The sequence below is a fragment of the Pagrus pagrus genome (assembly GCF_965226575.1).
Source record: "Pagrus pagrus genome assembly, chromosome: 2".
Taxonomy (NCBI): Eukaryota; Metazoa; Chordata; class Actinopteri; order Spariformes; family Sparidae; genus Pagrus; species Pagrus pagrus.
The window spans coordinates 21,111,596-21,139,509 of NC_140186.1; the positions used below are offsets into that span (position 1 = coordinate 21,111,596).

The 27,914-nt window shown below is 40.8% G+C and overlaps 1 protein-coding gene across 8 annotated transcripts; it reads left to right on the top strand.

Annotated features, from left to right (window-relative positions):
- LOC311249917 (uncharacterized protein) lies at window positions 1-27,654 on the top strand. Of its 8 annotated transcripts, XM_084341327.1 has the most exons (11): window positions 11,759-12,443; window positions 12,961-12,978; window positions 15,723-15,762; window positions 16,601-16,676; window positions 16,867-19,053; window positions 24,258-24,326; window positions 24,478-24,589; window positions 24,723-24,779; window positions 25,370-25,460; window positions 26,677-26,755; window positions 26,889-27,654. In XM_084341327.1, the coding sequence occupies exons 1-5, from the start codon at window positions 12,060-12,062 to the stop codon at window positions 17,183-17,185; spliced, it is 837 nt and encodes a 278-aa protein (XP_084197453.1). In that variant the 5' UTR covers window positions 11,759-12,059; the 3' UTR covers window positions 17,186-19,053; window positions 24,258-24,326; window positions 24,478-24,589; window positions 24,723-24,779; window positions 25,370-25,460; window positions 26,677-26,755; window positions 26,889-27,654. The 8 variants fall into 8 exon arrangements, with proteins under 8 accessions (XP_084197458.1, XP_084197457.1, XP_084197459.1 ...); XM_084341326.1 differs by lacking the exon at window positions 24,723-24,779; XM_084341331.1 differs by lacking the exons at window positions 11,759-12,443; window positions 12,961-12,978; window positions 24,723-24,779 and adding an exon at window positions 10,959-11,372 and having other exon boundaries at window positions 15,726-15,762.
- Window positions 27,655-27,914: the final 260 nt, after the last annotated feature.

Consider the following 27,914-nt stretch of genomic DNA (forward strand, 5'->3'; position numbering starts at 1 on the left):
TCAACGAGAACTCGCGATAAATACACACCGGTGTTTACATCCTGCTGGTGAGAGACACGAGAGCACAGCCATGCACGACAGCGAAGTCAGCCTCTCTCTCCGAGTTGGATGTATAACAACATGTTTTGTTATTTTCCCTGTCACTCAAGGGTTGACTCTTTTTTCAGAGTAAATTAATATAAGAAGATGGTTCGAGTGTGTTCCTTTCCTGGATGCTTCAATCAAATGAAGGTTTCGTACAGGAGATCCGTGACTTTCCATAAACTACCACTTCAGGACCCTGAAAGACTACAGCTGTGGCTGAATGCTCTTCGTCGCGATATCAACACCGCCAACGTCGATGGACTCCGGGTCTGTAGTGAACACTTTTCACCGGAGGATTTCAAATTTTCTAAAGGAAGAGCTTTGTTGAAGACTACAGCTGTGCCGACCGAGTCACAACAAAAGACAGAGGTATGTACTTTACAGACCTTTTATATAACTTATTGGTATATTTATATACCTTTTTCACAAAAGTGTTAACGTTACAGGATGTTTGATGTTACTTGACTAAAAACTATGCACTTCCATAGGCTAGTATACCTGCCAAGGTTGCAGTTTCATTTTAAAGCTCCTTACGTGTGCGAGTTTTGACGTTACCTTCGTGAACTGAGTTTGTAGTGAGCACTTTGACCATGACGCCTTCAGGGTGCCTACAACAAGCGGAAAACGAAAGAGAGTGTATATGAGGGAGAATGCTACTCCAAGAGCTGTACAAGTGGCTGCAGAAAGAGTGGAGGTGATGCACCTCTGGTTATCTTCTACCGAAATGTTAGTGACGCCAGCTTCTAGAAATGGGATGGGGATGTATGGCTGTGCTTATTCTTGACCATGCTGAGCCCAACAATGTGGGACGGCTGACCAGGATTCCCATGATGCCAAAAAGAAGAGTAGTAATGTAATTTTGATTACAGAAAGCTCAGCATGTTGTGAAACTGGTTGAACACTACAATTAATGCCACTACTAGCACTACTTAGACATACCATTTTTGGTGCAAAGTAGTTTCAGAAATGTTAGTCAAGACTATGTTTTGGGTCTTTAAATATGGTCGAAGTAAGAGAATCACTTGATGAAGATCAGTGTTTTGATTATATCTTTTCCCACAATCTAGACAAGTGGCTCTGACACAAAGATTAAAGCTCCTTATCAAATCCAATACAAATCAAATTTTATTTGTATAGCCCAAATTCACAAATCACAGTTTGCCTCAGAGGGCTTTACAATCTGTACAGAGACGACACCCTCTGTCCTTCGACCCTCGATTCGAGTGAGGAAAAACTTGCCCCAAAAAAGGCCCTTTTAACAGGGAAAAAAAATGCGGAAGAAACCTCAGGGAGAGCCACAGAGGAGGGATCCCTCTCCCAGGACGGAACGACGTGCAATAGATGTCGCATGTACAGAGCAGATCAACGAGATCACAATGTATTCAATTATAAGCGATGGTTGACAGGAGTGAAAGTACATAAAGATGTATTACAGCAATAATAATGAAATGCACATGGAAATGTGATTACTAGTGATAACAGTAGTAGTGATTAATTATGTGTGTGAGTTTTAAAGTTACCTTTGTGAGTGTGTGGACTTTTTCTTGCTCATGTGGTATAGAGATTTTAAGAGGTTTTAAGTCACTGAGGATAAACAAACGGGGTGTCAGCAAGTGATATGAAGTAAAAACATGATGTTGTGTTATAGGACATGGAAATCCTGATATTCAGGAGGTGACAGTAGATGCTTCATTCAGTCGGATTGATGAGGCGGTGATGTATTACCATTAATTTGGCAGTTGCTTTCTCTATGACAGTGCTGGCTAGCTAATGTTAGCTGCTAGCTTGGCTGGCACAAAGTGTTAAAACTATGTGTGGGCAGATGATGACACAGGATTACACTCTGGGTGTGTAATGTCTGTCCTGAGGAACACGGAGTAGATTGGTTGGATAGTTTATTTTAGTCATACTAAATACTTTAACTCATGTCTGCCATCAGCTGTTAAGAGTGTGTCTGTGTTGTGTGTTATTTTACAGCAGCAGGACACCAAACCACCAGGCCGGATCGGAGACACAGGTGAGTCAGTGAATGATTTTCACTATCAAGTGAAGTTTACAGGTGCATGTGGCATTCGTTAATGACATATGTCTTACAAGTAGCCATATCTGTGTGAGATGGTTGTGTGTAAAGATGACTGCTATGGTGTCCATTTGGGACATTGTTGATGCAACACTGATGATCAGTAAACCAGTTCACCCAAAAACGAAAATTCAATTCTACTTGCCTCCATGCCGATGGAAAGTTGGGCGGTCCAGAAAATATTACTGGAGATGCCGACAAATTAGCGTTGCAGCATTCTCATAAACAAGTAGATGGGAAAGGTAAAAAACAAAGAAACAACTGGAAGGAGTAAAAAGGACATTTTTACCCCAAAACAGATGTGACACAAATCTGCCACATTTACTGTGTGTCTTGAACTTTTAACTGGCATCAATTGGGATTGCTCAAAGTCTCCATCTTTGCTATTTTACTATGATATAAATAATGCAGTTTGTGTATCCAGCTTGAAAAAATTTTTTCTTCCCTTAAGTTTCTGATGTTGTCCAGCCTGGTGAAGACAGTTTGTCCAATAATACACCTGAGACGTCCACTGCAACAGTGGAGAAGTAAGTCTTTAAATAACATTTGTCATATTCTTTCCAATGTACCAAGAAAATTATGTAGCTTAAAGTGAGAACTCTGTGATACAGCGTATTGTTTACCACCTGCAAAAATGTATCCATGTTGAGATTTAAGTTTCCACTTCTTGCCGGCTCCATATAACCTGTGTGTCATATCTTTCCTGTCCTGTAACAGAGCACCTCTGCAGCACATTGTTGACGAGGAGGCCATCCTGCAGCTGATGAAGAACTGCCCGATGTGCGACAGAGAGTGCCGCTGTGCCAAACGCAATCGAGGTCCTTACTTCATAGTCTACCAGAGCTGCTACTTCTGCCATTATCAACGCAAGTGGGCCAGCCAGCCTGAAGCTCTAAACATGAACATTAATAAAGCATTCACCGCACCCAAGAGGAAACATCGGCTAAAGGAGAAGGTGTGTGTAAATGCCAAGGCTTAGTCATCGCAGCTAAATAAGATTGGCGATCTTCAGTCTCAGAGTTACACGACCCATTAGAGACTTGAGAAGCCCAGTGTTAACTCTGGCTTACATGAATCTGAATTTGGGCACAGAACCAGTGTCAGATGTGCCTTAAAGTGGAGCATTATTAGGCAGCTGGATATGCTTAATGATGACAAACAATTCTTTAAAGAAGAATCGAATAATTGCATTAAAAAACTAGATTTGAATCACATAATTTGAATTTGTATTGATTAATTTGAATCATTGCATTGAAAAACTGAATCTGAATATTATAATTTGAAATTTAATTTATTAGTTTGGAACTAAATTCCAATAAACTTGAAACTGAATGTAAGATTATGAAATTTAATTCAGTTTCTCTGAAACTATATTTGATCCTTACTGAAAATTCAACTCTATATATATTTTCACATTCAGTTCTCAAAATTCAATTTCAATTTACTGTGACAGACATCTGGGTAGTTGAGGAAGAGCAATCGAGCGCAGATACACAGGACTCCTCTTTGGCCAATCAGCACCTACGTTTTTGAGCACGTAACATAGTGGTAAATTTACGCTGGCTGGTTGCCACCCGCCATGAAACGGAGGAAGAAGCATAGACATAAGCCGTTTCTCAATACCCAGTACGCCAAGTTCGAACTTGTGAACTCCGGGAGTCTGGACTTGCGGAGTTCAGTTGGAAGAACGAACTCCCGGAGGACGGTCCGCTCCGCTCCTCGGCCATTGCTATCACGAAATGCATTCTGGGATACGTAACTTTCCAAAGTCCACACAAGTCTCCACCGATGCATCCTCGATGAAATGGGCGGGGCAAGAACACATCCGGGGTATTCGACCGTACTTGGCCAGATGCGAACTTTGAATTGGAACAGTACTTGGTCCAGCGCTGATGACGTTTCTCAAGTCCACAAGAACAGAAGTACAGAGAAGAACGCATATTGAGAAACGGCTATATTTTGATAGACACCTCATTGAGCAGGTTGGCCCGCTGCTGCGAAACCTCGACGTCACCGCCATATTGGAGGTGGCAGCTCTGCCCCGTTAACTAATACGTCACACTAAGTCACTTTATACATGCGATGCAGAGGGTGAAGTAGGCCGGCTTTGTCGCATGAAGAAGAAGAAGAAACGTCAAATGCCGCTGTTCGGACGCATCGCGCGATTCAGAGGCATTCGGACGCATAGGCCCATTTTAAAAAGTTTATTTTATTTTTATTATTATTATTTTAATACGTTCTGCAGAGAAGGGAGACTAGTGTCGGACACGGTTTGGAATGAAAGGGAGAAAACATAACAGAGTAACACGGCGAATATCGCTAGTATATAGATTTTTTTTTTTTTTTTTGAAGACGTTAGTTTAGGCGGCAGCCCTTTGTTGTTAAGGCGGCCGCCTTAACAGGAAAGCGCTGGATCAGTTTCAGTTCCACTTGTGTACTGTTTACTCTCAGCTATTCCACCCCAAAGCTGATGTGTTACTATAAACTTTAACATGTGAGTCATAAGATAGTATGTAAAACATGCTGGAGTACTACCTCAAAGAAGCCAATATGCGTGCAAAAGTATTAAATAGGCTCTATCATAAGAGTAAGCACAACTACAAGCCAAGTATACTTTAACTTTCTATATAAGGCAAGAATACTTTTCTTAAGTATATCTCGATCAAAACATTAAGTACAAGTATAGGCCAAATATACTTAGACATGACTCATGACCGCTCTTTTAGTCCATTTCACATAGATGCGTTCATCTATGTGTATCTATTGCGCGAGACCTACTGTATCTTGCGCATGCGAGATAGTAAATCGCACGCGTGAGTGGAAAAAACACATCCATGTCACCTCCAACTAAGTTACACCAGGAAGTTTTGAACTTTGCATCAACTGAAAAAGGCTAATGGCTAACGCTAAAAACATTAGCATGCTGGACCACAACTATGACATGTTAGCTCTGCAAGAGGCATGCGATGAAGACATGATAGAAGAGATGGAGAGACAAAAAAGAGACTACTAAAGATCACACGCCACTGCCGAGTCCGAACCCAAAGAAAATCAAGAAGAACGACACGAAAGAAAAAGAAATGGAGGTGAGCAATAAAAGTATTTTCGAAGCTGTTCAAGCAGTTCTCATGAGATTTGACGAGCAGGGCTCAAAATCTTTGAATCCCACATAGAGGCCAATTCAAAATCAGTCGAAGAGAACAAGGAGAATATTGGAAAAAAACAGAAACAAATTGAAGCTCTGACAAATGAAAACCGCTCCCTCAAAGAAATGTGCCTTGAAAATGCGAGATATAAAAGACGGTGGGATCTCAGACTTTCGGGGTTTGAAAGAAAGAGAAAACAAGGACACAAAAGACGCGGTGGTCTGCATTCTCACAAGGGTGATCCCAGCGGCGGTTGACAAACTCAGAGAAATGGTCGACACGATCCATCGCCTGGGGGAAAAAAATGATGCTGCACAGAACAAGATGCCAGGGCCCATCATCATACAGTTTGCAACGCGGATGGCCTGAAACGCAGTCTGGAGGAAATCCAAAGAGGCAAGAGTTTGCAAAGAAATTAACATCCACTTCAAGGGGGACTTTTCAAAGGAGGACAGAGAGGCTCGGGCAAAGCTGTGGCCAAAAGTGGAGGAAGCTCAACGCAACGGCAGAAAGGCCTTCCTAAAAGAGAGATATGCGGTAATCGATGGACAGAGAATTGAGCCTTAATAAGTGGACATGATAAAAGTCAAATTGTCTTTTATTTTGAGGCAACACAGAACTCAGGTTAAACTGTTAGACCTTTAGAAATAGAAGAAGAAAATAAATTTGAGTCAGTTATTGTGTTGGATAAAGAGGTGAAATATGTTTTTGTACACCTTAAGAGAGAACCTAATTAGAGGTAAAGGAAAAAAAAAGTTAAGTGGGTTGTTAAGAGAGTTATCTAACACTAATAAGTTGAATCATTGGAACTAATATTTTAGGACAACACGCTCATTCCTGCGCTCAGTTAATACATAAAGCGCATTCAAGGACTTTTGAAAGTACAATGTCTGTTTTATTTGTTTCTGTTAATGTTAGAGGATTGAAAAATATTGTTAAACACACAGCTATTTTTTTATTTTGTAAAGAACAGAAGGCAAATTGCATTTTCCTTTAAGAGACTCATTCGGGAACAACAGATGAAAAACTATGGAGACAACAGTGGGGAGATAAAATACTGTTTTCACATGGAACTTCTCACTCTGCAGGGGTTATGATATTGTTCAACAGATTACCTGGTAAGATAATTGAGCACAAAAGTGATACGGTTGGACACTGGCTTATGGTGGTGGTAGAGATTCATGACCAAAGATTCACTTTAACGTGTATATGGTTACAATAATCGAACTAACAACGGAGCCATGATGGAAAGTTTGGGAATACTCATAAATGAATGGAAAACTAAATTTGTGACAGAAAAGACGATATTAAGAGGAGATTTTAATATAGCACCAAACTCCTGGATGGATCGAATACCTCATAGAGTTCCACAACCAGAATATGATGACACCTTGTCCAATTTATGTGTAACAACTAACACAGTTGATTACTGGACAATGTCAAATCCTACCTCCTTAAAGTACACATGGATCAGCTCTTCAAACAACACGCACTATTCAAGATTAGACTACTGGCTTATTTCTCAAATGTTACGTAAAGATTTCTTGAAGTGTGAAATATCAGCATCCCCGCTCACAGATCACTGTATGATTAACATACATGTTGTGACTATTCAACAAAATAGGAAATCAGACAATATATGGAAATTTAACAACAGTTTGCTACTTAATAGGGGTTTCTGTAGTCAGGTCAAAGCCTTATATCAAAGTGTTCTCATGCTCGAAATGTCAGACCTAAATAAATGGGAATGGTTCAAATTCAAACTTAAACAGACAGCAATAGAAACTGGAAAAGAATTATCACAAAAAAGAAAATGTAAACAGAAACAGTTAATTGAAAACATAAATAGAATATGTAATAAATCAGAACCTTTAGTGGAGGAAAAGGCTCAATTACATGCCCTTCAAGTTCAGTTAGATGAGCTCTACTTGGAAAAGGCAAACGGTATGTAAGATCAAGAGCCAGGTGGCTCGAACATGGAGAAAAAAAAATCAGCTTACTTCTTTGGATTAGAAAAGCACAAACAGGAATTGATGGTATAACAATAGATTTCTACAAACATGTTTGGAATGACATCAAAGACATCATCTTCATTGGATGCATAGGAAAAGGATGCTTACCCCCAACAATGAAAACAGGGTTGATAACTCTACTATCTAAATCAAATAAGGATCTACTGAAACTTGACAATTGGAGACCAATAACTCGGCTTTGCAATGATTATAAAATACTAGCTCTTGTTAACGCTAATTGACTCAAACAGGTTTTGGCTGAATTAGTGGATGAGTACCGGTCTGCTTTCATTAAAGGTAGGAATATTCATAACAAAGTCAGACTTATATTAGATATGCTAGACTATCAATCCCTCCCTGAAACAAAGCATTTGACTCCAAAGAACATACATTTCTGATCAAAAAACTTGAAAAATTTGGGTTTCGAGTTAAATTCTGCGCGATCATTAAAATGTTCTATAATGACATGAGAAGCTACATCTCTCTTAATCCAGGAATGGAAAGGAAAAAAAATTCATCGAGGAATTAGACAAGGCTGTCCCATATCACCCAAACTTTTCATTTTGCGTACTCAAATACTGGCATATTTGATTGTAAATCATTCGGAAATGAAAGAGATTACCTTCTTTGACTATGAATTTGCATCAGTCAGTTTGCTGATGATACAGTATTTTTTTTCTACGAGATAAATCTATAATTGAAAAAGCCTTAAACGTAATCTCCATATTCTCCAGAGCATCTGGTTTGGGTTTAAATTTGAACAAATGTGAGCTTCTCTCACTGTCCCCCTGCAATGTGCAGGTGCTTTGAGTTTAGTAGATGATTAGTGTGTGACACTCAGTTTAAAACATTCATGCCCTGCAAAATTTGGGCTGATTTCTTCACAGTATTCTAATTTTTTGAATTCCTGTTTTCGTGGGTTTTATGAGCTGGAAGCCCAAATTATGTACAAATAAACAAATAAATACTTGAAACCGTTTAAATTGTGGGCCCTGAATCTATAATCTATGAAAGTTTAACTTTTTGAATGGAATTATGGAAATAAATAAACTTGTCCATGATATTCTAAATTTTTGGAAAGGGTCTGTATATAGCGTTGAATTTTCAGTGAGGATCAAATATAGATTCAGAAAAAACTGAATTAAATTTCATAATCTTACATTCAGTTTCAAGTTTATTGGAATTCAGTTCCAAACTAATAAATTCGATTTGAAATTATAATATTCAGATTCAGTTTTTCAATGCAATGATTCAAATTAAACAATACAAATTCAAATTATGTGATTGAAATTCAGTTTTTTAATGCAATTATTCAAGTTTAGCAATTCAAATTCAATATAAATGGTTTAAATTCAGTTTCTAGTGGCACATATTTCCGCCCATAGAATCGCCCCTGAGTCTACTTACTCAGTTGGACAAAAAGCTGCCAGCTGGTGCCAACAGTGCAGACACACAGCAAACAGAGGGGCCACAGACGCTCAGTGATGGCCATGATGTTGACTGACAGCCGACTGTTGTCCTTGTGTATCAGGACCTTAAGTAAACTGGGAGGAATTGTTTAACATTCACAAGCACTTAGTATTTCACTTTGATATGTTTATGCCCACTTTTGTCTGGGCAGGACGCATTATTGTTAAGGTTAATACCCTTATATCCTTGGTTGTTAAAGTGACAATCTCTGTAAATTTTGCTTTAAATAAATGTCTTTTAAGCATTTACTACTGCTCAGCTTTATATTAAATGCATTTAACTGACGACTCATGAGTAGCGTTTTTATCTTGAAGAATTAACAAGAAATGCATTTGTTAGTAAGCTTAACACTTTAATTCACTGCTGTCATCTATCAAAGGCAGAGAACAATGGCAGAGAGAAAACAGCTCGGAAAAATGCCTATCCCACAGTTGGCTCCACCATTGCCCACATCACAGGGAAAAATAGGAAGGCTGACAAACAAAAACGCTGTAAAGGAGAGGTGACCGTGCCCGAAATAAAAGTAGGATCAACATCGGAGAGTCTTTTCAGAGGTGGAGGGAGCTGCGGGATTTGAAAAGACTGAAGAGTGACTCAGAGTTAGTCGCTTTTCTGCTGGACAAGTAAGTACCATTGCTTGATACATGTTTCATTCTGTTTTAACAACAAGGCTATGGTGGTCCTTATCACTAATCTGCTTAAATTTTCCCCTACTGAAAACCCATCTACTGTATCTACTCCTCCAGTATCATACTCTTCCAATCTCACTCCTACTTCTGTTATCATAGGATAATGGTCACTTCCCACTGTTGTTTCTTTTCCAATTTCCCAAGTACAAATACCTGCCACTGTTTCTGACAATAAAGTAAGATGGCAGATTCTGTACCCTTTCTAACATCAATTCTCGTACCATTTCCATCATTGAGGCATACTAGGTTTTAAATTTCCAAACCATCTTTTGTCCAAACTTCAATCACTATAATTTCCCACTCTTTTCCTTTCTTTAATACTCTATATTGCATTTCCTGTTTCATAAATATTATACAGCCTCCTCCACTTCCCTCCACCCTATCTCTGCATATGCTATCATATCCTTTAATTACAAAATCTAATGCTGTTTTTAGCCAAGTTTCTTGAATGCATATAATTTCTGGTTTATTTCTAAGACCTTTAATAAATCCTTTAATTTCCTGACCATTTGTTATTGAACTCCTTGCGTTCCATTGAAGAATAATTATTAAGTCTAAGTCTTGTCCCTAGGAACCCTTGGTTTCCCAACTTCCTCAAGTCTTCTGTTGATTTGTTCCCAGGATAAATCTTTCATATCCGGCAATGTATTCAAAAGAAACACATAGCCTACGTTCCTTTATTTACGGCAATGTGTTAAGTTAGCATTGTCAAAAAAGACTAAAACAAAGTATACATTTACGGCAGCACTTGTCGTAAAACCATATCCATCAGGGGACGGTACTCATCCAACAGTCTCTCAGAAGCATAACAGTCTCTAACGACACACACCGTCATGTGTCGGTGGAATATCAGCGGCATAACAGCGGCACACCACTCCGAGGAACGGTATAAGAGTCTGGGGATCGGTATAAGCCGCTGAGCAGCAATCGACATACCTTTGGCCACTTTTCGATCTCGGCGTCACTCATTTCCACTGCTTTTTTCCTGACTTCACAACCCCCATATGTCACATTATGCTGGCCACCACAATTACAACACTTAGCCTGCACATTATCTCCACAGTCCTCGAATCTATGATCCCCTCCACATTTACCACACCTTTGCTTTCCTTTGAAAGCCATGGCTATATGCCCATACCTCTGGCATTTGTAACACCGAAGCGGAGAAGGAACATAATTATAAGGCCTGACTGGGAAATACATACATCCTATCTTTATTTTATCCAGGAGCACCAAGTCCTGGAACTCAAGAAGGATTGACAAACTTTCTACTCTCTCACCATTTACTGTTTGTAACAATCTGTTTAGTTTCCTCATCTCGCATCCATATAATGCGAGTGATTAGGGCACCGAAGCGCAGCCTCTAAATATTGCATCATCTGCCACGAAACTAGGTCATTTCACCAATATGTTTTTATGATACGCTAGTGCTATTTCCCTCTGAGTTGCCTATTATCAACATCCGGGGTCTCTGTAGGTTGACCTACTAACCTCTGGCCTGGATGATGTCATCTCTGAGCGCCGCGCGCAGCCACAACACAGCCACTCTTCGGCGGTCGGCTCGTTTAGCTCGTTTGGCACTGCAATGGTTCGTTTCTGCGTATTTCCAAATTGTCCGAACAAAATGACCAGTTGGACGAGGTTCAGCTTCCACGGGCTTCCTCTCCGCGACCTGGACTTACTCAAGCTCTGGCTAGTTGCGCTGAAAATGGACCCGAATACTAAAGTGGAAGCATTGAGAGGTGGGAATAATCGGGTTTGCAGTGCTCACTTCACGCCGGATGACTTTTTCCCTCCAAAGCCAAAGAAAGAAGGACAGAAAATTCAGCGTCTGAACCTCAGGAAGAATGCTGTCCCGATGGTCGCAGAAGACACAACAGACACAACGGAGGTAATGCATTTCTAATGCAGGTTTGGGTAATGATTTTATTAGGCTATAACCTGTGCACATGGATCGGTGTAATATAGATAAATAGATAGACTTTATACATCCCAAGCTGGGAAATTTCAGTGCAACAGGCAACCCCGGACTCAGAGGGGAATAGCACTAGCGTATCGTAACAAAATATTGGTGAAATGAACTAGTTTCATGACAGATAATGCTCATAGAGGCTGCGCTTCAGTGCCCCAATCACTCGCATTATATGGATATACCGGCGCTACACTGGATCTAATTTCGTCCGAACGACTCCAAATGACACCAAAGTTATCTGGGTGAGTAAATGATAATATGTTATGCTAGAAATAAGGTCAAGGTTGTAAAAAACGGCAATTCCCATTTAAAGGAGAATTCCGGTTATTTGACACCTGGACCTTATTTATAGGGGTGTGTGTGCTGGTATACTCACACAGACGATTGTAGCGCAGCTCGGAGTCCTTCGGAAGTTATTTACATCCAACCGATCGTGACCGCAGCTCACTGGGGCCACGGCAACGGAGCTTTTAAATATGAGTTATCTGCCGCGAAACTCGCTCATTTTACCTACATTTTGTCATAAATGGTCAGTGTTATCATCATGTTAGCTCAGCTAGCTTGTTGTCGTCTTCACCCAAACAAACTTTTGATGACGTCATAGGCATGCGCCGCCAAAACTCAGCTGATACTCTTGTACCGTGCCGTCCACGCTGTTTTACGCTCGGCTGCACTGCTACAAACATGGTTCGCCATTGTGTATTTCCACTTTGTCCAAACAAAATGACTAGTTCGTCAAAGTTCAGCTTCCACCGGCCTCCTTTGGACTACCCGGAGTTACTAAAGCTCTGGCTTGTTGCGCTCAAAATGGATACGAATATTGAAGTGGAAGAATTGAAGCGGGCGAGTCATCGGGTCTGCAGTGCTCACTTCGCTGCGGAGGACTTTATTCCCACGAAGCCAAAGAAAAAAGGCAAGCAACCCCAGCGTCAGAACCTCAAGAGGACTGCCATCCCAATTGTTTCGGAGGGGAAAACAGATGCAGCGGAGGTAATTCATTTCTTTTGAAGATATAATGATATTATTATGCTATAACCAGTGCACGTCGACCAGTGTATAAAAACAGTACAATAACATTTGAATAATTATCTGCACGGCCCATGTCTAAGCGGGAGTAGCCTACTATAAATACATTCCTGCAAATAATACTGTGCTGTAACTCAACCCACGAGTCCATGCTCGTTGTTGAAATGTTACTCTGCAGACAATAACATGTGAATCTGGGTCCAGTAACTAGGGGTCTGCACTATTTCCCCACATTTACAAGTAATTCATATGCTTACTCAAAAACTAATAAGTCTGTTGTATGGACCTGATTTAGTCCCTGTTCGTCACTCAATTGTGCTTATATGACCATCTGAAAAATCAAAAATGTATAATAAACTGCACTGCAATTTTAATATTATTTATTCGAAATGTGGGTACATTGGTACGGTAAAGACTGCTTTTGTTATGATGCTGGGTAACATAATTATTTTTTTTTTTTTTTTTTTTTTTTTTTTTTTAGGGAAGTGCCAGTGGTGAGGTATATCTTCCAGAAGTTCAGTTTGAAGCACTCCCACAATCCACTCCAATCAAAACCCAACACAGAGCAGATAAGGAGCCAACAGGATTGTCTGGATATCATTTGGCAGTCTGTACTGCCTATAGGACAGAGGATTAGCAAAAAGTAAATGGAGAAGTTAGAAAAGATATTCAGGAATGAATATCAAATGGATTTTGTAGAATGACCCGCACACTAAACGGAATTTCGTAAACGCCAACCTCCTTATAATATCTCTGAAACTGTCAACCCTGTTTCTCTTTAATTTCTCCTAGCTAATAGCTTCAGTCGGTGGTCTGTATTCTACACAAGCCATTACTATAAAGTACAGATATCCAAATTCGCCAAGTTATTTACTTATAAAGCAAACAAATTCATGGAAAATAGACCCTTTATGCATGTATAGAGTACTTACTCAATCGAAAGTTGGCCGCTCGGTCCTGCTGGCTTTGGCTGGGTCTTCCAATTTACTTTCGGGACACGGAAAAAAGTCTCTACCACAGCCCGGTTTATCATCGCCGAGAAATCCTCCAGAGTAGTCAGACATATATTTATGGAGACATCAATACGTGTATCCCCTGGTCTCAAGTCCCACTCTGAGCAGCAAATACATTCCTCTTCTGTTGTCATCGGCGAGCAATGTCCGCACGCGCACCACCAGTTAGCAGCTATTCGTGGACGTGCAGCGGCTTCTTGTTCTTGGGCCAGCTGTTCGGCTCGCTGCCTCTGCGTCCTCCTTTCATGGAAATCCTCGTCGGTGTATTCTGGCTCAAAACGGTACGGACACCCATCATACTCAAAGTCGTCGTCGTCCGACACCTCTACATCAGATAAATATTCTGCCATGTTGCACAGAAATAGCCGACAAAAACAAAGTGAAACAGCTGAGTTTTGGCGGCGCATGCCTATGACGTCATCAAAAGTTTGTTTGGGTGAAGACGACAACAAGCTAGCTGAGCTAACATGATGATAACACTGACCATTCATGAAAAAATGTAGGTGAAATGAGCGAGTTTCGCGGCAGATAACTCATATTTAAAAGCTCCGTTGCCGTGGCCCCGGTGAGCTGCGGTCACGATCGGTTGGATGTAAATAACTTCCGAAGGACTCCGAGCTGCGCTACAATTGTCTGTGTGAGTATACCAGCACACACACCCCTATAAATAAGGTCCAGGTGTCAAATAATTGGAATTCTCCTTTGATCTGCTCACCTTCCTTCCTGAACTTAATTATTGTTTTAAATTCCTCCCTTTCTACCTTCCCATGAACCATCCGGTTATCCTCCTCTGAACTATTTCCCTCTAAACTTCTTTAATTATTTTGGATGGCAGATGCTCTTGCATCCATACTTCGCCTCGCATTTGTTTTACTTCCTCCATCAACCGGAGACCAATCATCAAAATCCATACCAAAAGCCGGAAAAGTCACGTAAGATATCGCGTGGATAGTTGTTGCCGGAAGACGTAGGTATCGGTGACCTGAGCATGGATGCCATGGACCTGAGTGAAGAGAAGAGACACCTAAGCGGTCACAGCGTAAATGAAGATGGTTCGTTTTTGTGCTTTTCCCGGATGTGAGAAGAAGATGAAAAGTAACATTACAGAAACTTTTCACAGACTGCCGTTCCGGTACAGTAGGGATACCCTTAATCAGTGGCTAATTGTTTTGCAACTCGTCATCAACACGCCGACCGAGACGCTAAGGCAGAAGGACTACCGAGTTTGTAGTGAGCACTTTGACCATGACGCCTTCAGGGTGCCTACAACAAGCGGAAAACGAAAGAGAGTGTATATGAGGGAGAATGCTACTCCAAGAGCTGTACAAGTGGCTGCAGAAAGAGTGGAGGTGATGCACTTCTGGTTATCTTCTACCGAAATGTTAGTGACGACAGCTTCTAGAAATGGGATGGGGGATGTATGGCTGTGCTTATTCTTGACCATGCTGAGCCCAACAATGTGGGACGGCTGACCAGGATTCCCATGATGCCAAAAAGGAGAGTAGTAATGTAATTTTGATTACACAAAGCTCAGCATGTTGTGAAATTGGTTGATCACTACTACTAATGCCACTACTAGCACTACCTAGACATACAATTTTTGGTGCAAAGTAGTTTCAGAAATGTTAGTCAAGACTATGTTTTGGGTCTTTAAATATGGTCGAAGTAAGAGAATCACTTGATGAAGATCAGTGTTTTGATTATATCTTTTCCCACAATCTAGACAAGTGGCTCAACACAGAGATTAAAGCTCCTTATGTGTGTGAGTTTTAAAGTTACCTTTGTGAGCTTGTGGACTTTTTCTTGCTCATGTGGTATAGAGATTGTGGTTTTAAGTCACTGAGGATAAACAAACGGGGTGTCAGCAAGTGATATGAAGAAAAAACATGATGTTGTGTTATAGGACATGGAAATCCTGATATTCAGGAGGTGACAGTAGATGCATCATTCAGTCGGATTGATGAGGCGGTGATGTATTACCATTAATTTGGCAGTTGCTTTCTCTATGACAGTGCTGGCTAGCTAATGTTAGCTGCTAGCTTGGCTGGCACAAAGTGTTAAAACTGTGTAGGCAGACGATGACACAGGATTACACACTGGGTGTGTAATGTCTGTCCTGAGGAACACGGAGTAGATTGGTTGGATAGTTTATTTTAGTCATACTAAATACTTTAACTCATGTCTGCCATCAGCTGTTAAGAGTGTGACTGTGTTGTGTGTTATTTTACAGCAGCAGGACACCAAACCACCAGGCCAGATCGGAGACACAGGTGAGTCAGTGAATGATTTTCACTATCAAGTTAAGTTTACAGGTGCATGTGGCATTCATTAATGACATATGTGTTACAAGTAGCTACACCTGTGTGTGATGGTCGTGTGTAAAGATGACTGCTATGCTATCCGTTTGGGACATTGTTGATGCAACACTGATGATCAGTAAACCACGTTGTTAAAGGATAAGTTCACCCAAAAACGAAAATTCAATTCTATTTGCCTCCATGTCCATGGAAAGTTGGGCGGTCCGGAAAAAATTACTGGAAATGCCGACAAATTAGCTTTGCAGCATTCTCATAAACAAGTAGATGGGAAAGGTAAAAAACAAAGAAACAACTTGTTGGAGCCATATAACAATATTTTGGTTTGTTCTATTTTTATTTTACTTGTAGTTTTTGGTCCCAACACAAGGTGTCACAAGCACCAGAAAAGGCATGTAGGTATGCGCCAGGTAATGAGCGGCAGGTGTGTGAGAGGGAACCGCATATAGTTTTTTGACCGTGTTAGAGAGAGAGTGTGTTAATATAGAAATTAGAAAAATTATTAACGTTTTGAGTTAAATTTTTTGGCATGAATGGTAAATGAATAAACGGGTCACTGCACTGAAAGTTACAGAACAACTGGACATTGGTTTATTGTTTTTCAAGAACACGCATCCGAACAAAGAGTTCTCCCTCATCGCCGCCTCAACGACGCAAATATATTAGTCTTTATAGGAAAGACTATATACAACTGGAAGGAGTAAATGTCAATGTCTCCATCTTTGCTATTTTACTATGATATAAATAATGCAGTTCATGAATCCAGCTTGAAAGTAATTTTTCTTCCCTTAAGTTTCTGATGTTGTCCAGCCTGCTGAAGACAGTTTGTCCAATAATACACCTGAGACGTCCACTGCAACAGTGGAGAAGTAAGTCTTTAAATAACATTTGTCATATTCTTTCCAATGTACCAAGTAAATTATGTAGCTTAAAGTGAGAACTCTGTGATACAGCGTATTGTTTACCACCTGCAAAAATGTATCCATGGTGAGATTTAAGTTTCCACCTCTTGCCGGCTCCATATAACCTGTGTGTCATATCTTTCCTGTCCTGTAACAGAGAACCTCTGCAGCACATTGTTGACAAGGAGGCCATCCTGCAGCTGATGAAGAACTGCCCGATGTGCGACAGAGCGTGCCGCTGCTCCAAATTCACTCGAGGTCCTTACTTCATAGTCTACCAGAGCTGCTACTTCTGCCATTATCAACGCAAGTGGGCCAGCCAGCCTGAAGCTCTAAACATTAACATTCATAAAGCACACAGAGCGCCCAAGAGGAAACGTCAGCCAAAGGAGAAGGTGTGTCTAAATGCCAAGACTCAGTCATCGCAGCTAAATAAGATTGGCGATCTTCAGTCTCAGAGTTACACGACCCATTAGAGACTTGAGGAGCCCAGTGTTAACTCTGGCTTACATGAATCTGAATTTGGGTGCAGAACCAGTGTCAGATGTGCCTTAAAGTGGAGCATTATTAGGCAGCTGGATATGCTTAATGATGGATATGCTGCTGTCATCTATCAGCGATGTGTCTACAAAACAAGACAACAGTGATTTAATGCATTTTCGGACAGCTGATCAATCTGAAATATTGCAGGGATTAATGGAACAAGGAGGAGCAGCTGTGGGCACCAGGCTGCACACCCCCTGACCTCTTGGGGAGCTAACCCACTACTTTCACCATGATGTGCTATTTGCAGACTCCTGCCATGTTCAGTGTACAATCCGATAAACAGAAAGATGTTACAAGGCCAATTATTGCTTGATTTTTTTTTTTATTAAAATGACAAATAGTTTGTTTTCCCCCCAGAACTGTGTGACCTGTAGTATTAAACTGCATTTGCTGTTACCTCAAGTAACAACAGGTTTTGTTTTTATTTATTTATTTTTTACCCCGTAACAACAGGTGTCACCAAATCCACCCAGAGTGACTACTTTAAAATAGTTGTCTGGAAATCACCACTTGATACTTGATACCACGTTTATACCAACTTTTGGGGTTAAATTGGTGTTTACAGATTAGAGACAAGTTCTCCTTCAGTTTCCAGGACATCATACAAAAGAATGAGTTGAAATTAAAATATTTTTGAAATGCATATTTGTAGAATGTGTCCTAAAGTTTGTGTTTTTAACTCCCAGTCCGATATCGCTAGTTCAAAGGCAGAGAATAATGGCAGAGAGAAAACAGCTCGGAAAAATGCCTATCCCACGGTTGGCTCCACCATTGTTCACATCACAGGGAAAAAATAAGAAGGCTGAGGAATAAAAACGTTGTAAAAGGAAAGGGGACTGTGCCCGAAATAAAAGTAGGATCAACATCGGAGAGTCTTTTCAGAGGTGGAGGGAGCTGCGGGATTTAAAAAGACTGAAGAGCGACGCAGAGTTAGCCGCTTTTCTGCTGGATAAGTAAGTACCATTGCTTGATACATGTTTCATTCTATGTTTTTACCACAAGGCTATGGTGGCGGCATCTTGGTTATCTCGCGTCCTCCATTACCATCGTTACAGGCGTGCTCGTGCACAGCAGGCTCCTCTGTGGGGAGGGGCTTTGAAAGCAGGGCTGCAGCCCAGCACAGAGGAAGAAGGAGGGACCTGGGAGCTGTATCATTCAAATATTCTTGCCAAGTCCCCTCTTTTCTCAAAACTCCAGACTGCATATTTAAGTGACTATCGCTGAATGAGGTAATGGCAATGATGATTGGGCCCAATGAAGAAAGCCCTTGCATTGGCTGTAATAGCAAAGATGCACACTGGGTGTCGTGGCAACTTTCGCAGAAAAAATCACAAGCCACGCACAGTTAGTGATGCGTTCACCCAGCAGTGAGCAGTGATTGGACCAGATCTCCAAACAGTATACGTTTAAGTTTAGATGTTAGCTATTGCAATGGCATTGCATTGGATAGAGAAAAATAATGAATAAAAATTAATCTCAAGAACTGAATAAACATGGGTATCATGGGTCACTCACAGATGGACCGCAGTCCGAGTCCGGACCCAGACGGCTTGTTTACCTGTGGCTGCTACTGCTAGTTTGAACTCGGATGTTGATAACAGACAAGCCCGGACTCAGAGGGGAATGGCGCTAGCGTATCATGACAAAATATTGGTGAAATGAACTAGTTTCGTGGCAGATAATGCGTTATATAGAGGCTGTGCTTCAGTGCCCTGTCACTCGCATTATATGGATATACCGGCGCTACACTGGATCTAATTTCGTCCTAACGACTTCAAATGACACCAAAGTTATCTGGGTGAGTAAATGATAATATTTTATGCTAGAAATAAGGTCCAGGTTGTAAAAAACGGTAGTTATTCTTTAAGCCATCCCACGTGATGCTACTCAGCCAATCAAATATGTGCATTCCAGGCGATAAACATTGCGACTCTGAATACAGACAGACGAGTGAGCGATACAGAGAGACGAGTAGCCGGAGACAACAGAGACAAATAACCACACATGGCGAAAAGTGGACAGCGAAAACAGAGCTTTCAACCCAGAATGGACTCATTCATTCTCCACAATGAACATTTTTCAAACTAAATATCGTTCCAGGCTCACCAATGAGCACCTGCACATGTGTATGAGAATGGCCCTGACACTATTCCAGCCCAGATTTAAAATCCTGGCAGGACAAGCTAGAGCTCAATGAAAGAGAAACTGTAAAACTGTTCAATTGTTTAGATGTGTTGAGAATCAAATCAAATCAAATCAAATCAAATTTTATTTGTATAGCCCAAATTCACAAATCACAGTTTGCCTCAGAGGGCTTTACAATCTGTACAGAGACGACACCCTCTGTCCTTCGACCCTCGATTCGAGTGAGGAAAAACTTGCCCCCCAAAAAAGGCCCTTTTAACAGGGAAAAAAAATGCGGAAGAAACCTCAGGGAGAGCCACAGAGGAGGGATCCCTCTCCCAGGACGGACAGACGTGCAATAGATGTCGCATGTACAGAGCAGATCAACGAGATCACAATGTATTCAATTATAAGCGATGGTTGACAGGAGTGAAAGTACACAAAGATGTATTACAGCAATAATGATGAAATGCACATGGAAATGTGATTACTAGTGATAACAGTAGTAGTGATCAATGGTAAGGATGGTATGTAGCAATGCAGTATCTATCTGTTGTAAAATTGGTTGAGACTGTTAAGATGTGAAACATTAACAAAGAAAAAGGGAAACTCAAGCTGCTGCTGCACTTTATTTTATTTTTTTTAAAATTAAGTGCTTTATTTTAAGATGAACAATTTTTAAAAAGCTATTTTATTTATTTTGACCATTTTATTTTTAAATGCAGCCCTTCTTTTCCTTAGAGAGAAGCAAATGATACATATCTACAGTAGCCTATTATATATCTGTATAATTAAATGTTAAGTGACAATAAATATTGTCAAAATGTTTTTGAATTGTTCTTTCTTTATTTGATTTGACAGTCAGGTGTTGATTACATGCTGACGTTGATACAGCTATTAGGCTACTTCAATATATATCGCACTAAATCATGACGCAAGTTAGACATTATGATGTTCCGGACCTATGCTTGAGGATATTTTCAATAACTGAACCTATTTGAATTTTAGTTAAATACCAAATAGTTTCGTTTTTTCCGTCCAGTCGGAAAGGACACAGTGGGTGGCGGTGTTGCACCTAAACGTCGGCTGTCGGCCGCCATTAAACAAAAAGAAGAGAAGAAGAAAGTTGGACAGTGAGTACATTCTCCAGTTATAAGGATGTAGGAGGGGATTTGTCGTTATTTTATGGTTATGGCTGATACTGATACATTATTGGCAAAGAGAAAAAGGAGAGTACGGTCATTATTCGAGTAACAGCAGGCGAAAAGGGAATGTGATAGAAGACGGTCGAAAACACAAGTGAACATCGGTCGGTCATTTCACAAATGGAGAGAATTGCGGGAATTAAAGGGATTCAAATCTGACCCTCAGTTCGCCCACTTTCTCATTGAGGGGTATGTAATGTGTTATTTATGAAACCCACTGCGAGATGTCGGTTTACATTTGATATATGTAATAACGTTTATCGTTGGTGGCTAAAACAAAGCTGGCTAACGCGTAGAGCAAGTCAATCAAAAGAACAAGGACCATCCTTCCTGGAGCTGGAGCGTGTAAGTTATTTCTGGCGTCATTTGGTCAAAAATCAATAACAACCTTTTAGCATATTGTAATTCACAGTGTTATGACAGAACACTGGACTTGTGTGTCTCCTCTTGCCTCTGTATTCAGGCCTTAAAAAATCAGTGCCGTGACGGCAGCGTTCAGCCAATCACAGCTCATTTTACAGAGCAAGCTGTTTTGGGCGTTCCTATTGGTTGCTCGACCAAAGTCGATGCGCGTTCACGTTCCGTGAAGGTGCAATGGCGGATGTCCCGGCAGGAAAAGTCGCTATCCCGGCATTACCAGCAAAAGTATACACGGCTAAGCAAGCCAAAAAAAGGAAGACCGATGTAGATAAACGAGAGTCTAAGAGGGAGAGTGATAATAGACGGAATAAATCGCGTGTAAACATTGGACAAGCATATCCGAGGTGGAGAGAGCTTCGCGATAGCATCGGGCTGAAGTTGGACTCTGAGCTTGCTGTTCTTCTCCTGGACAGGTGAGCCTCCAATGTAAGTTTTACTTAGCTGACAATCTAAAGGTGTGGTAGTAATTGGCTGTGTAGTTGAAATGACCGTGAATCTAATAAAGCAGGCGGTTTGTGGTCACAATTGACGAGTAATGTTGTGAGTTGATTAGCTTTATGCTAACTGTAGCCAAAGGCTCACAACAGCTACAGGCAGTGCCGGCCCAAGCCTTTTGGGGGCCCTAAGCAGAATTTGATTTGGGGCCCTCCTCCCACCTCTGCAGAGTCACCTGTGCTTGACAATTATTGACACAAATCTCACACTATAATGTCACATTATAAATTGTATTAATACAGTGACGGATTATGAACTACTGTCCTCCTGGGCACAGATGCATAAGGACCCCCCCACCACCACCTTATTTGTATGAAAGTGGGTGCAAATGGGGGAAGGGGGGTCTGGGGGTCCTCCCCCAGAAAATTCTGAATTTGGTAGATGTGATTTCCTGTATTCTGGTGCATTTTTGGGATGGCCAGCTGGAGAAGGCCAATACCTAAATTTGTTCAGATTCATAGCCTTTTGCTTTTTGACTTATTGAGGTAGTTACTTCATGCAACAACTTGGGCTTCAGGGCCCCTTGACCTCTTGGGCCCGGTAGGCTTATTCAGTAATCCATCCTTGCTCACATGCCACAAATGTTTTGGGGCTCCTGGCTCCTCTAGACCTCTGGCCCCCTGGGCTTGGTAGACCCCTGTATTAATATAGTTGTTATTTACACCAAATCAGTCACCTTTTAACCTTAGAGGGTACTAAAATCACAAATGTATTTTTAACTTTCATATTCAAAGTGAAGCACTAAGTGTGGTTTATTGAACTTGAATTGAAAAATAACAAAATACAACAGCAGAGATTGCATGAGGAGACCGGACACGGTAGAATAATTATTGTGGGTCTTTTATTCCCCGACTGCAATTTATAAAAGAAACAGCATTAACACTGCAATTTTGAGGATTTGAGGTAATCAATATCAAACAAACAAAATATTTTTCCTCACTGTAGGCTACGTCACACTGACGGTAAACCTCAGTTAGCTTATGAACTTCAAACACTTATCTCTGTGTCCTAGACATTTGCTCTAGTTAAAAGTGACTCTAGACTTGACTAGAAAACAGTAGTGGCTCTTTCTGAATAAATAAAATAAAAAACAGAAAAACAAATAAATACATTTCCCCAGCTACATAACTCATAGTCACATTACAGCATATTCTTAAGTTCACAGAAAACATACTGTAAATAAATTACACTAATGAACAAAAATACATTTTCAAGTAAACATTCTTGCATGAGCTTAAAACAGATTTTATGAATAGTTTTAAACTCACTCTCACTCCTGTGTGCAGCTCGTGCGCCAAGTCACATACCTTGACCTCAATGCGCTCTATCTCCCCTCTAAATTCATCAAACACATAAAAATGGACACAGTTTATGCAAACAGTTATTCTTGTGCTTTATCTATGGGGATATTTTTCACAAGCGACATCAAAATACACACCTCAGCAGTCCGTCTTTCACTCCCACTACTGCTACTTCCGTGTAACTAATTCTGCACGGAACGCAGTGATCTCCCATGATTTCCCGCGATCTTGCGCAACCTACCGCTGCAACGCTCTCAAAGTGACAGTGTCACTTAAACAAAAAGAAACTGCTAATACAGTAATAATTCCCTACAGAATAATAAAACACTGTCTTAACAGTCTGAAAACAGTCGTGGTCTCTTGTTCACCTGTAAAAATGTAAAGTAAAAAATAAATACTTTTTTTTTTTTTAAATAAAAAAGAATTTCGGCTTATGCCTCCAGCCGGCTCTGGCTACAAGCAAGTCAGAGCCAAAGTCAACGTCAAATGTATTGTCAATACCGTTATATATACACGACATACAGAGGATGCGTGTCGTGTAAATATGGATGTGACAGTTATTATTTATTTTCAGGTTACGGTGAAAGGAAAGTGTCTGAATAAAGTGGTTGTCTCTGATAGCCCATGCATGTGGGGGTAATTGTTTACTTTAGCGTTATACGTTGTTTTATTATTCTTAGCATTTACACCTTTTTCCCGTTATATATAAGTGCAACTTTTGCTACATCTCCGACACCTCCTCTAACGGCTTTAGCACATAACTAGTAGAACAGACTGCCCTGTGTTTATCTATTTGACGTAGTGTGTCCCCTGAAAGTTGCCGTAGGGCTACCATAAAGCGGTTATTGTTGTCGAAGTTCCGCTGTGGTTGACATGAGCATATGTATGTCTATGGACAGTGTTGCTGTTTCACAGAATGAATTAATTATAATTCATGCATCAGAATTAATTCGTGTTAATTAAATGACGCTAAATAATATATTTAGTTATCATTAATAAACCAGTGCACAGGTATTGCACCATATTCTGTGACCCAGCGCACTGGACGTGATGTCATGAATCAGTGATGAACAAATATGGCGCCTAAAGAGCCTCAAAAAACAGCTGTTGCAGACTCTACCGGTAAGAAGAAGAGGGTTAGATCTGAGAAAGGCCAGCGAGCAAAAAGAGACAGTGATAAACGGCGCAGTAAGGCGAGAATAACTATCGGCGCTGCAACTACGAAGTGGCAACAAGTTAAGAAAAAATGTGGTATTAAAATGGACTCAAAGATGGCTTTTATACTACTGGACAGGTAGGTTAGGTGTGTATCATCTTGACATACTGTCGTATGTAACACCACTTGCGTTAATGTAGTGCAAACGTGTTGTTATTCTCCGTCAGTGGTTCCATAAATACAACTGTTTGAGTCCTTACTGACTGACCAGCAAGCTAATTGCCATGTGTTATAACTGTAGTTATCTTCAGACCAAGTCAGAGAATCAAGCGGATCCACCAGCCTGTGAAACAAGTTCATCTGAATCCAGGTGAGAAGGCCTGAGTGTTACTGCTGTCTTTTTAAACCATGAAGTAATGATGAATAATAGTATAACATGTTAATCACACAACCCACTGAAAAAGACTTGCACAAAGGTGACGTTAATTTACACTCTTGTGCTTCTTGTTTTGTATATTTAGGGCAAGCATGGGTGATGAATATCCAATGATGATGATGAATTCACCAATTGAAGTGAAGCAGGAAGATTCTCCTCCTCCTTCTCCTTCTGTCCAGTCATCTGAAAACTGCAAGGTAAATGTGACTGACACATCTCCCACAAGAGCTGAAACAATAAGCCACTTAATAAAACTGACAGAAAATCAATCAGCAACTATTTTGACACTCACTTTATCGTCTGTCTTTGTTATCTTTGTAAACTAAAAAGCTTTGGTTCTGGACCTGCCGTAAAACAAGAAGTTTGAATACATCTCCTTACCTCCTGGTGAAACCATTTTCTGATATTTTACAGTCTTACCCATTCATCTGAAAAACATTTCAATCATGAAAATCATTTGCGAAGTGACAGTATAAATATCATTGATAAAATCCTGAAGATTGATAAAAGCAGTTGTTCTGACTGAAAATGATTCATGTATTGTCTCCAGCTCCAAAGCAATAAAGCAGTTAAACATAACAACCTAACAGCACTGGCCTTGTAATTTAAGTAAATGTCAGGGGCATTTGTGGGCTTTGATTTACAGTTTTCAGAGCGTTTCTCCTGCAGACACATAAAAAATACCATTGAAAATGTTTTTGGTCTTGTGTTACACTAACAAAAGATTTGAGCTGCAGGTTCTGCTTCCATCTCTTTCAACATTCCAGCTGCAATCTGCTTTAGTTTTACAATTTACTGCATGCATTTATAATACAAACTGGTTCTTTTGTTACAGATTTAAATGTATTATCTTTAAACTATATTAACCTGTATTTGTTGAGCTGCAGTTTATGAAATGTGCTCAATAAATTAAATGATGTTGCCTGTTTTAACTAAGCTTTGTGCTGACGGGTTGCTGTTTCTTGTCCTATTTAAAGGAACCACAGACAGAAGATGCTGCTTCTCAAATATTGAACAGTCAAGACGAGTCGATGATAATCAACCGGACAGAAAATAATGAAGATAGTGGTGAGTCTTCTTCACATTAGCAGAGAAAACAAATCCTTAAAGGAGCAATAAGCGGAAATGCATTATTTAAGACTGAAGGAATTAAAAAATCGCTACATGGAGAACGAGAGGTGTAATTTCATCTGGAGTATAGGATGACGTCACACACCCTCTCTCTGTGTTGATCTCCAGCCTCAGGTTTACAAGCCGGTCTGGCCGCGCGTTCATGTGCGTTCATGTGAAACTCCGCCTCCTCCCTCCTCTCCTCCTCCCTCCCTATCAAACGCGACAGCCAGTGAGTAGTGACAGGGACAGCGGCAGCATTTTCGAACTGCAGTGGCAGACAGCGGAACAAAACCTTCCAATGAAGACGAGCAGGAGCAGACTAAAAAAAAAAAATGGTCATTGGCAAAGAAATTGTCCGATAAAGAAAGGGATAAAACCAGAATTAACATTGGCCTGGCGTTTCCGAGGTGGAGGGAGCTACGAGAGCTAATGGGGCTACAGTCGGACTCGGAGCTGGCTCTTCTTCTTCTTGACAGGCAAGTAACACCATAAAGTCAAATGTCTGTTTTATTGTCTGTGTTACAGTAACTTTACACACTTGCCGCTATATTGCATGAGTATGTAGCATGGGTTAATGTCCGGAGCTGGAGTTGTTACCAGCTCGGTCCTCAGCAATGGGTCAGGCGTTACGGTTGTGTTTGGTGAGTAGCCCGACAGGCAGCTAACATTTCAATTAGCATTGTAAAATTTTGCCTGGCGGACAACCTGGGGGGCTCACGGGCTGTCACACCAGGCTGAAACATCGGTCTCACTCACGGAGAAGAGTAGGAACGTTAGCATTAGCTCCCGGTGCTAGCACTAGCCAGGATCCGGCCATGGCTCTAGCCCAATCAGCCGATAGCAGTCAGCTGCGATCGGCAACTGGAGCAACTCACAGCTATGCAGTGCTTCTACCAGCTCTAACAACTTGATCACTGAACCTCCAATCCAGCTGGGGGTTTGCTAAAAAGTCGTTGCTAAGAAGGAAATATTGTCATTGTCATTTGTCATTGTCGAGCAGAGGCAGAGGGAGGTGTGGCTAATGGCACACTTTGTTTTGGTCTACAGGCAGTGCTCAACAGCAAACCTAGCGGTGAAATGATTTCGCTTTTTGCTCCTTTAAGATTGCAAGCTAATTGTTTACAGGATAAGTGAAGTAATGACTGATACGCTAAAATGGATCCACACACAGATATGCCAGAAGATGAGGATGACGAAGTCAGCGTCTCATTAAGTGTGGGGGACGGACGCCATCTGGTGGATTTGGGGAGGTATGTTGTTATTATCAATAATCGCAATCCAGGTTGAGGCTTCCGTCGTTAAATACTACCCCCATCTGAACATATACGCAAGTCACAACAAGAAGTCATCATTCTATTCATGCATCTTTTCTGATTCCCTCAGCTCATCAGAGTTCATCATTGATGAAGAGTGCATCCTTCAGCTGTTCAAGTCATGTCGGGAATGCAACAGACAATGTACAGTTAGAAAACAAGTCAAAGGACTAAAACTTGTGGTCTCCCAGAAGTGCTGTTTCTGTGAAAGCAGCAGTAAATGGACTAACCTGCCAGATGAAGACGATGATTGTTCCTAGGCGAAAGTAAAAGATGCACCATGGACCAACTCGGCGATGTCACAAAGCAGTACTACCATTTTAGGTAGCATCATGTCTTAAATGACGCTTCAAGTGGACAGTGATTGTATGGAGATTTCGATAAACGATGAATATGTCCCATTTACTTATCTGTGAGATGTTAGACTGGGCTGCTGGACTTGAGGCTACTATGCTGCCTCTGTGGAGTTTGGTTATTCGTCTCCAGAATATCATGAAGTCATCAACTTCTCTGTATGTGTTCAGTTTTTCCTGATGCAAGCGAGAGGGTGGTTTTCTCAGCTTGCCACATTTGTCTGTTAATATGCATACAGCAAAGTGAGCGGGAGGGAGAATGCTTGGTTTTGATTGGCAGGTAAGTAAAGGAAAGAAGGTAACGAAAGTCCTTTTCACTTTCCAGGAAAAACGTGTGATTTTATTTTGTTCAGATGCCTGAACTCATTAATCTTATGATGCTGTGCCATCCTTGTGCCAATATGTATTTTCAAAATGCACTCAATTCACTCAAACAAGATTTGTTGTCATGTTTTCAAGTAATAAACGATGTTAAAGTGACTCTTTTCACTGTTGGCAGTAAATTTCAAGACCACACGTACACCTCCCTGTTAACATGCTATCAGGATGCATTATGATTGGATCTCAGCTAGATGCTCAGTGGTGCTGTTGTCGCGTTGTGCCAACTCCTTCCACAAATAAACACTTACATTATGACAGGCACAATGTGTTTTGCACAAAGAGAACTTTATATATAACATTTGCAGAAGTTGCAAGAAGGCCCAAATAATTGAGAATCTTTCAGACAGTGATCACACAGTTAA

Excerpts from the sequence above, each read along its gene's own strand:
- LOC311249917 (XM_084341327.1), top strand. The coding sequence starts at position 12,060 with ATGCGCCGCCAAAACTCAGCTGATACTCTTGTACCGTGCCGTCCACGC. Across the intron at positions 15,763-16,600 it reads AGGCCAGATCGGAGACACAG|TTTCTGATGTTGTCCAGCCT; the intron begins GTGAGTCAGTGA and ends TCTTCCCTTAAG. Across the intron at positions 16,677-16,866 it reads TCCACTGCAACAGTGGAGAA|AGAACCTCTGCAGCACATTG; the intron begins GTAAGTCTTTAA and ends GTCCTGTAACAG.